General features: G+C 41.8%; 1 protein-coding gene across 1 annotated transcript in view; it reads left to right on the top strand.

The window, feature by feature from the left end:
• Positions 1-9,520, top strand: part of LOC140924140 (rab3 GTPase-activating protein catalytic subunit-like) — a 22,901-nt gene extending 13,381 nt beyond the window's left edge. Inside the window, exons 19-28 of the mRNA XM_073374165.1 lie at positions 801-1,283; positions 2,270-2,407; positions 3,398-3,554; positions 3,695-3,840; positions 4,507-4,641; positions 5,861-5,957; positions 6,843-6,943; positions 7,063-7,284; positions 7,420-7,470; positions 8,932-9,520. Of these exons, the coding sequence (XP_073230266.1) occupies positions 801-1,283; positions 2,270-2,407; positions 3,398-3,554; positions 3,695-3,840; positions 4,507-4,641; positions 5,861-5,957; positions 6,843-6,943; positions 7,063-7,284; positions 7,420-7,470; positions 8,932-9,117 (1,716 nt within the window). The 3' untranslated portion in view covers positions 9,118-9,520. The remainder of the gene's footprint in view (positions 1-800; positions 1,284-2,269; positions 2,408-3,397; positions 3,555-3,694; positions 3,841-4,506; positions 4,642-5,860; positions 5,958-6,842; positions 6,944-7,062; positions 7,285-7,419; positions 7,471-8,931) is intronic.
• Positions 9,521-10,488: the final 968 nt, after the last annotated feature.

Consider the following 10,488-nt stretch of genomic DNA (forward strand, 5'->3'; position numbering starts at 1 on the left):
TAGCTCACCCAAAACTCTGTTTCTGCTTTCCGTATTTACGTACGGTCTTACTTCTAAAATTATTTCCTGTACTCAATTAAAAGTAAGGTTGGGAACAGTTGTTGTAGAAAGTATAGAAGCGGTTCAATCAATCAATCCATAAGTCAACTTTATTTAAAAGAGAGTAAACACTGCCTCGTTCCTAGGCGTCTCAAGTGTGGAAAACGGAAAACGTGACTGCACGAGTCATCAAGGAGTATCGCGCAATGGACCATAGAAACGTTTAGCGTGGACGCAAAGGACGCTGGGAAGGGTGAACGAGAAAAATGAGACGCCTTTCCCATGATACCTAGCGCGGAACCAAAATTCCAGTCGCTCTCGTATCCGCTAGAACGCGCCTGGGTACTGTACAGTACCGCAAATGATACGTAACAGCAAAAACTGACAAACCAGTGGCCCTCTACCAAACTACGTAAGCTAAAAATTACGACATTTTTATTTACAATAAGATACTTAGATTCAACTTTAGTATCAAAATCGGTGCTTGTTGCGCGTTTTACCGGCCCAAGGCAAACTTGTTTTCAGCAAGCGACGTAACTCCTGTGTATGTCGTGAGTCTCGCGTATTTTTATCCAGTCAGAAGAAGACATCTAATTTGCAACAACCTGATTTCTTGCCAGACAGCTTTGAATGTGGGTGGTAAAACGAAGAACATCACTTTTAACTCGTTTGGCAGCAATAGTGCAAAACAAGTTACACGTATTCATTGCCCGTTTTATCGTAGCTTTGATCAAGTATTTGTTTTTCTCATTCATTTGCAGATGTTGAACTGTTGTATTGAAAGAAAGCGGCTCTCCAAGATTCGAACAGCAAGTCTTCAGTTTTCAAATAACGTGGGCGGTAACACTGAATTCAGAACTGAGAACAACATTTCTAGTACGGAAAATCTCCGGACAAGTAATTCAGAAGTTCAAATTGTTCAGATGGAAAGAGTGGAATCACAGTCGAGTGTTTCGGATGATGAGGATGAATTTTTTGAGGCAGTTGAAAGCCAAGATAACTCTGAAAAACAGACTGCAAAATCTGTAGGAAATGCGGAAAGTATACAAGGTGAATCCGAAAATGAAAGCGACAGGACTTTGGGAGTCGAGAAAAATATACAAAGGACAGATAGTGACTCTAATATAGATGACAATTGCGCTAAAAATGACTCAACTACGTGCAGAAGAGAAGGAGCAAAGGAGCCTTTTGGGGAGGTCAAGCTTCTTGTTTCTGGCGAACCGTTATTTGTTCCAGTTACTCAGGTATGTTGAAATAGGTATTGACCACATCCTTTAACCTCGCATTTGCTGCATTTGTCACATTTCTTTCGGATCCCTGACTCCAACTACGTGTCTTGGGATCAGTTAAGGTTTCTGGGAAACTGCCCAGCTACCCCTCCCCTAAGCCATCATTTTGCCCAAAGTGAGAATTAAGTGTTAATGCTAGCTTAAGGGAGGGGTAGGTGGGCAGTTTCCTAGAAATCTAAATTTATCCGTGCCTTGCTGCCATGTGGCATGGTTTTTAACCCTAATAAGTGGTGCGAACAACCCTGGGGGAGATACCTTTCCCTTCCCCATAACCCGCCCCTCCCCCTCCCCCTAAGCCAAGAGCTTGCTCAGCTCGCAGGCTACCACAATGCTTAAGGCCGATAAGGGTTAATATCCGCTACCAACGGGACCCTAGTGCCCAAGCTATCAACTGCAGTTTACTAACGCCCATTTGTACGATTGTGATTATCTGTCCTTGTAGAAAAAAAATGCGACTCGGTATGACTTGAGCACATGCCCACTTATTGCAAAGCCTATGGCTAATGCTAAATGTATGACCGTGACTCTTAACCCCAATATAACGTATTCTTGGCGAAAGATTTTTTCCAGTCCCGTGGCACTTCGTTTTGTCGGTGGTCCACTGTAATTTGATCATCAGAAACTTAAGATTATGTTTATCTTGTTTAACCACTGATTTTTTGACCTATGCCGTACAAGGTATTCTGCTATATAGTAGTAATTTGAATCGTCACGCAATGCGTCTTCCGAAATGTCGAGCGTGACACTCCAAATAATGCGGCTACATGGATGAGATTTTTTGAAGAAATGTTAAGAAAAACGTGGATTCTGGGTACTTGGCAGGGGGCGATCATGTATATTGACAGGCGAAAATAATTCTGTGAAAATGTTTGGCTTCATTTCATCCCAGCGTAATAAATGTTTTTTTTGTCCTTTTTTGCATTTTTCTTTTCTGAACTCAGGAACCAACACCGTTGACAGAGGACATGTTGGAAGAGCAAGCTGAGATCCTTACACAATTGGGCACCTCTGAAGAGGGGGCTCGTGTGAGGGCTCAAATGCAGTGCGCTTCTTTGCTCTCCGATATGGAGGCGTTCAAGGTGGGTTAGTAAAAATCAAACTTCTGGACAAACTGCAGTCTTAACCCGTTTAATCTGTGGATGATAATTGTGGCCATTTAAATGAAAGCTACTGAGCAGCTGTTGTACTGTTTATTATGCTGTACAAGGTGGTTCTAACTTTTGAGTTTGTGGGTGAAATTCTAGTTTTGACCATTCGAGTAAAAGTCGTCAGAAATACCCTTAGCCGTTTATTTCACTCCGAAATGTTCCCGTGTGGAAAAAATTCCATTAAAAGAAAAAAAACATTAAATGTCTGTTGAAAACCTTTTCTTGGTGGGGATTAACATAATTTGTAGTGTTGAGTGAAATGATGCTTACTTTGAAGTGCTTTCCTGTACATGCCGTACTGTTTATCGTGCAGTGCTTATTTGGGAATTTTTATGTTTTGTTGTTTTAAAGAAAGTTTTAGCTGCCAGTGCACTATGTTAGTGAGTGAGTAAACCTTACCAGAGCTTAAACCTCATCTTGTAATATTGTGAGAACCGTGCAGAACATCTCTAGTGGACTCGCAAGCTTTTATACGGTTTGTTGAGGTACCTACCCCTCCCCTAACCCAAAGTTGACATTAACTTCTCACTTAGGGCAAAATCTTTGCTTAGGGGAGTGGCAGATGGGCATTTTCCACAATCTTATACTGATCGGTAATACCTACTGTACAGGGTATGTGCTTTTAAGATTCTGGGTAACTGCGCACCCACCCTTCCCATAATTTAAAGATAACACCAACTTCTCACTTATGCAAAATGTTGGCTTGGGGGAGGGGTAGGCAGGCATTTTTTTCCAGAAACTTTTACTGTTTATAGAGCGGTTTTCACTTGACTGTCGTAAAACCAAAACCAAAGTAAATACACTAGCCAAGAAAGGACGTAGTAAAACCAAAACCAAAACCAAAACCAATCCCAATTCGACAGTCAAGTGAAAACCGCTCTAATACCTACCGTACTTGGTATGTGCTTTTGTCCCCTTTAGGCTGCGAACCCGGGCTGTCTCCTAGAAGATTTCGTGCGATGGTATTCGCCATTTGACTGGATACCAGGTCCTGAGACAGAGGAGGAGATAGAAGAATTGAGAAGACTAAAGCGGGATAAAGAGAAAGAAAATAAAGAATCTAGCACATGTGTTACAAGTGAGTAGATGAAAACGAATTCAGAATTCAAGGGGATTCAATTCGTCATTGGCTGTTTTTATTTTGCGAATTTGCCTTTGCGCATTTGCCGCTGGCTCAAATTTGACATAACGTTTCTGTTACAACCGTTTATTTGTTAGCTGGAACCAGTGGTGTATCAGTAGAAGAAGGCTGGGACACTGAAGATATCGAGATTCCGGAAGAAGATTTGCTTTCAAGTGACGCTAAGGCTCTTATGGAGGAAGCGAAGGCTGGCAATGTAGAAGAACTACAGGTCCCAAATAAGGTGGTAGATCCTCTTTGTCAATTAAACGATTAAAGAGGTTGTACTTACTGTGAAAAGAGACATGAACTTTCTAGTCAAACGGCTTAAAGTTAAGAATTCAATTGCTTACCATTTTAGTTACCCTGCAAGTTTGAGAATTTTGTTGAGTAATGTCAAGAGAGAATCATTCTCTCTTGGTAATGTATAGGTTAAGTAATAGTGAGCTCACCCAAAAGGACGGCAGAAGGAAGAAGACGGCAAAACGTTTGTGTATGACAAACATGGCACGGCTTTATCTGACTGATCTTACTAGTTTTCCGTGATCTCTAATGTTGTGTTATGGTCTTAAAGAAAGGTCTGTTTAAAGGAAGGTGAAGTTTGGCGGAAAACTTTTTCGAACATAATTATTGTCACACTTGCTAGACAAGGTTTACCGTTTTCTTTCTTTCGTCGTCCTGTTGCGTAAGTTCACTAATGTTTAAGTAAGCGGCTTTTACTTGCTGTCGTAGACTACTATAGACGAAATATCGGCTATTTGTAAGTTAGAGGCGTTCAGTTTGTTGACGTATAAATAAAATTAGTGTGTGGTTTTGATGTTATTAATATCAACCGCTTATCACTTAGGACACTGTCTATGGTCCCTTCAGAGTTCGTATTAACAGGGTTCGATCATATTTTTATTTTCAGTGGAGAGAGGAGGGACATCTAAGCCTTCGCATGCGCATTCCAGGCAACATGTGGGTTGAGGTGTGGCAGAGTGCACGTTCAGTCCCAGTCCGTAGACAGAAGCGACTTTTCGATGAAACTAAAGAGGCCGAAAAGGTATTAGAGTCACTCAAGGGTCACTCAAGTCAATCACTACACGAGCTTACAGTGCAATGAACCAATCACATCTCGAAGTAGTGAGTTACATGTTCACCAGCGAAGGACGGGAAAAGGCGTGGGCCTGGTCACGTTACATTTAGGTCTTACTTCTTATTGGCCGAGAAAGAGGCGCGAGAGTTTTTAGCCAATCACACAGCGAAGCAACGTTGTGGATAAACAGTGACCAAAACAATATACTTTTTTAGCTTGTATGTTTTGCTTTCTCAATGTAGGTCTCAATCTCAAGGTGAATTTACCCTTTATTTTTTTCATATTTTATGCGTATAAATGGACGTGAATGAGGCGAAATTTGAGAGAAACAGTTCTCTTTAGCATGGTCTACATTGGGAATACAAACCATACAAGCTAAAGAGGTCTTTCACGAAATTCAATCTTCGTACTTGCAGTTGGAAAAAAAAAATGTATACGAATGCTTTTCACGTCAGTTTCCAACTTTTTTACATTTTATTTAAGAGATTCACAGGATCAATGGAACTTGGCACCCTCATGACGAAATGGCACTTTCTGACTCTTGTGAATCAAGCTGTAAACACTTATCGTCTGCGCGTGTAGGATCCGTGTATTGTGAGCCATCCTACAACAGACCACGTAAAACATTACCGCGCAGTTTTCATCCACAATGCTGCACTATGTACTTCATGAAACGCAGCTGTAATACAATTCTTGGAACAGTGGTACAGTTCACTTGTTTCTCGAAGGTCCCGCCGAGTATCGGGCCCGGAAGGCCGCTTTTTGTCGTGTTCGCATTCAAGATTGAGGTTTTATTATTTAACGTTTTGAAAATGATTCAATTATTTAATATGTAAGAGATAAAGAAACAAAATGGACTGTTTTGGGTGCTAGAGCCTCCACCAACATTCTCTAGAGTTGGTTTTAACATATGACATTGGGCTTAAAATCTGTAGTCTGCTACACAGCCGTTTTTAGTGTCGTCACGCAACGACGCTAAAAACGGCTGTGTAGCAGACTATAAAAACTGGGACTTTCGAGAAACAGGTCCTTGGAAGGAGTTCAATTCACTCCTTTTGTTTGGCCAAAAAAGTGACGCGACAGTTTTTAGCCAATCACATAGCGAGGTAACACACCCACCAAAATATTTACGAAATTACTCTTAACGCGCATTCAAGAACTGTTTTAATACTACTTTCTTTGCTAGGTTTTGCACTTTCTTGCCGGACTGAAACCTGCCGAAGTAGCCTTCAAGCTGTTTCCTGTTTTGCTTCACTCCGCAGTTCTTCGTATCGAGCAGGCAGGTAGGACGTAGTACGTAATCATGGCTGATGGCTCAGTCTCCTTGGTGGCATTTGTCGTTTGTAGAAAACTACAGTCGAACCTTTATTCAACGACCGCCCTCGGTCGTGGAATAACAAAGCAACCAGAACGACGACGACAACGCAGTGACGGCAAAGAAACGCACAAAAAGTGTGCTGCATGTGCAGCGCTTTTGTTTTGCTTATTAAACCCATTTCTTTTTTGACGTTTTCGTAGTCGTGGCCGTTGCCGTTGCCGTCGTAGTTGCTAAAGTTCCCTAAAAGCTCATTAGAGGGTTGCTGGTCAGTAGGAGGCTGTTCTTAAAGGAACAGGCTCACGGTTCAGCGCATGCTCGTTAATCAAAATGCTGTGTTTCTGCCGGGACATGCTGTATCGTCTATGAAAGCAATATGATCATGTCATAATATTATTAAAGAACCAATCTGCATACTCCCCTGGCAGTCACTCGATCAACTTAGGTACAAATAGCTGTAAATTAATCAACCATGGAATGAAACCTTCGGGTCAACAATCAATTCAGTGTTGGTAGTGTTGGCATAATCCACTAATTTTTCTTCGATTTTAGCACTCCTCCATCCCACTTCAGGGTACTCTGAAATACACTTCTACTTTGAAATACACTCTGAGATCGCTGTGATACATGTGAAAGGGATTATTAACCTATGGAATTTATAACACGAAATTGGAAAAAAGTAATTTAATTAATGAGTGTGCGCTGAACCGTGAACCTGTCCCATTAAAACAACCGTGCACCGTTTAGCATTGTTCGAAAAAAGTTGCTTGGCAGCAGTAGTGCTGCTTCTCTTCCCGGTCCTTTGAGGAACAAATTCCTAGCAACAAGGCTTGTTTTTTTTTTTCTTTTCCAGGTGCGCGCGATATTGCTGCTATTTCCTCTCTTCTGGACAAAGTTCTTGGTAAAGCCAGCAAGTTGTCTTGGGAAATGCCGCGGGATTTGCCTCGATGTGAGGTAACGAGTGCAATGTCATTTTAATATATTTAGAAGAGATCTTAAGGATGAGGATACGCAAAAACTTGAAACTGTATTTCAACATCCACGAAAAACGGTTCATCATTTTTCTTGTTCAGGAATTTGTAAAACAACTGCAGCTCTGTGAGCTGGTTGTGGCTCGTGCCCATTCCCTCCGCTTCAAATTTCAAGACGCGCTGTCAGACAACGGAAGTAACGGAACAGATAAGGACGTTGAACACTTCCTGTCAGCTCTGATGGAAAAACCGGAAGTGACTGTCATCGGTGCCGGAAGAGGTCCCGCAGGAAGGGTCATCCACAGTCTCTTTTCCAAACAAGAGGTTTGTTTGTTTGTTTTGGTTTATTTTGGTTTCATCACCTTTTCCGTGTGATGTGGTTCTTGATATTTACAGCGTTCACCGAAGAGTATGTTTTCAGATCTCTGTAAGAGTTTTCTTTTCTTTTCTCTTTGTCAGAATGCCAGAATGCAATTTGCCAGTGACAAAGTAGAATCTCCAAATGAGCTAGTGAGTATCACTGGATTCCATCCACCCATAAACTTTGCGTAATACTTACCTTCTACTCATGTAACAAACACCACTGCAGCGATGATAACTGAGAATAGAGTGGAGAAGTGTGACGTCAGGTAATACCATGGTCGCAAAATTTCTGGATCTCAAGATCGTTCTCGACAGAGACGGCTTTTTGTATTGCCGAACGATGGAAAAAGAAGTATAGGCTGCCGTTTTGTTCCTGAGTGCAGTCTTGCACAGAAAAGTCATCTTTTCATTTTTTTTCTGCCATATTTTTCGGACCAAGGTTTGTTGAGATCCAGACATTTTGCCACCAAGACAACGTGACGCGACGACTTCTCCTGTCTATAGAAAGTGCGATCAATGCAGCTGTCGATAGGGTGGGCATGAGGCAAATGGATGAAGTGGGGGCGGGGGGGGCTGTCTCTCCCGCCACCACACCCTTTCCTGACTACTGTGACCCCAGTGAACATTAACGCTAGCAAGTAGGCCATTTCCGAGCTACTCCAAGCTTCTGTTTCAAAGCAAGGCTTAGTGCGAAGCTATTGATATGAAAATGTTTTTTTTATTGTCATGAAAATAAAACTCATTTCTCAGAAAAGGTTCTGCACTTAAGCCTGGTTTCCAGTTTCCATATGACCGCTACTATTGCTGTTATCGCTGCGATCGCTGAGAAAAAAAAGTTCAGCGATCATATGGAAACCACTTTCCGATCACAGCGATCGTAGCGATCATATGGAAACTAGGCTTTAGCCTCGTTTTGAACGTGAGAGTTTTTTGCAACTCGGAAATGGTTTACGTTAGAGCTCACCTTTTCGTCCCCTCCCCGCTAAAAACGTTTTGGCGCATAGGGAGCTTAAGCAACAACGACGGCAACGGTTACGAAAACGTCACTTAAAGAGCGAATTCCCGCTACTTCATTATCGCGCTTATTCCATCTCGTTTAAATTCGCCACTTAAAGACTGTATAGAAGTTCGGGAAAAAGGAAAGAATGTCGTTATCTCGTGTTTACGTCCTCCATAAAACGTGAAATTAAGCAGTTTTTCGTCATAGTCGTGCAGTGACGGCAAAGAAATGTACAAAAAAGCGTGCTGCACGTGCAAAGTTTTTGTTTTGCTAATCTATACCTATATATATTTTTTTTTGCCGTTTTAATTGCCGTTGCAGTCGTTGTTACTTAGGGCCTGTTTTACATGGAGGTGGGGGACCCCAGATAGGTGAGGTAACATGTGGCGGGTCACCCCACGTATCACGTAAATGTGATCAAATTAAAATATTATATGGACAGGCGGGTTACCCCTCCTAAGCGGGTTACCTCACCTACCTGGGGTCCCCCACCTCCATGTAAACAGGCCCTTAAGCTCTCTAGTGTTAGCGCTCACTGGGCCTACCTTTTTACTTAATTATGGGCTGGGCTATTATGCTTAACTGTACGATTTTTGTTTATTTTGCAGCAACCTTCACCAGCCTCTTTGGTGCAAGACTTCCCACCCCCTACCGGTCGAGAGTACATCTTAAGAACAACGATTCCCCGTCCTCACCCGTCTTCGCGACCTTGTCCACAAAGAATGTATTGCGTGCTGACCAATGACGAGTTCAGGCTGGCGGGCGCGTTTACTGATGACGTCATTTTTCAATGACGAAGAAAATTCGAGTCTTCAAGTTACCGAATTATCATCAGCGGAATAAGTTGAGACTTTTCAAGGAAACTGCGACTGCTATTGTAAAAACTTCCACTTTGAAGATAGTAGAAAGACAAACAGCTCAGGTCACTAACTATATTGCCTTCAATAACACATTTTAGAAATTTTAGATACAAAAAGATTTTTGTAACTTTCTATCAATTTGGATTACTATTAGTAGAAACTTTTTGATTAATGATCGGATAATTCTGCGCAGTTAAATCGACGAATATATTCTACGAAGTTTCATTTCGAAAAGTGAATAGCACATCAACGGATATATTCTATAGACTCATAGTTTATAGCCTCTTAACACTTTCTTGTGTAGACTGGTTAGTACAGTGGATATATTCTGGCAATGGGAATTATTTTAAATTTGAAATTAAACAAAAAATGAGAGACCTATTATAGATTATTTGACCATTAAACACGAAAAACGACTTATTGTCTTTGAATATTTCACGTCACATTTCCTTTAGCTCCGTGCAAATGGACGCAACATTGTTGCGTCTTTTTGCACTCGGAGAGTCGTTGCGCAAAGCTTGAAAACAGTCAAACTTTTGAGGTAACAACTTTTGTCTCGTGATCGCCGAAGCGTAGCGCAATAATGTTGGATCCGTTTGCACAGCTCTTCCTTCAAGTTCTTCCAAAATTGTTGGGGCCACACGCGCATTACACATGGTCTCCAAAGTCGTATAGGTTGTATCCTTCCCAAGATCCACTGCAGGTCCCAATATTGTTGGAAGTCGGTGCATTCATTTGCACAGCACAGCCAACACGGACGCAACAACCCCCCAACATTGTTGGCCCAAAAGTGTTGGGATTTGTTGCGTCCGTTTGCACGTAGCATAAGGATCAAACTTTCATTCTTTCTGTTGGTCCTCAGTTTTCGTCCGTTCGAGTAGTCTCAAAATGTTTTCAGGAGGTGATCGAGAACATCTTATTGAAAAACCTCTTTCCCACTCCCTCCTAAGGGTTATTACTTCGGCGGAGCGCGAAGTAAAGGATTCGCGACGCTCAGGAATGTATCAAAATTGCATTTTTTTTGACAAGATTGGGCAAGCAAAGTCTGTCGGTTTTCGGTTCTATTCGGCTATTTGACGAAGTGAGAGCCGAATTAGTTCGAGATATCTTGAGATCACTTCGATTTCTCTGATTTATTACTTCGGCGGAGCGCGAAGTAAAGGATTCGCGACGCTCAGGAATGTATTAAAGTTGCCATTTTTTGACAAGATTGGGCAAGCAAAGTCTGTAGGTTTTCGGTTCTATTCGGCTATTTGACGAAGTGAGAGCCGAATTAGTTCGAGATATCTCGAGATCACTTCGATT

Source organism: Porites lutea, chromosome 14 (assembly GCF_958299795.1).
Source record: "Porites lutea chromosome 14, jaPorLute2.1, whole genome shotgun sequence".
NCBI lineage: Eukaryota > Metazoa > Cnidaria > Anthozoa > Scleractinia > Poritidae > Porites > Porites lutea.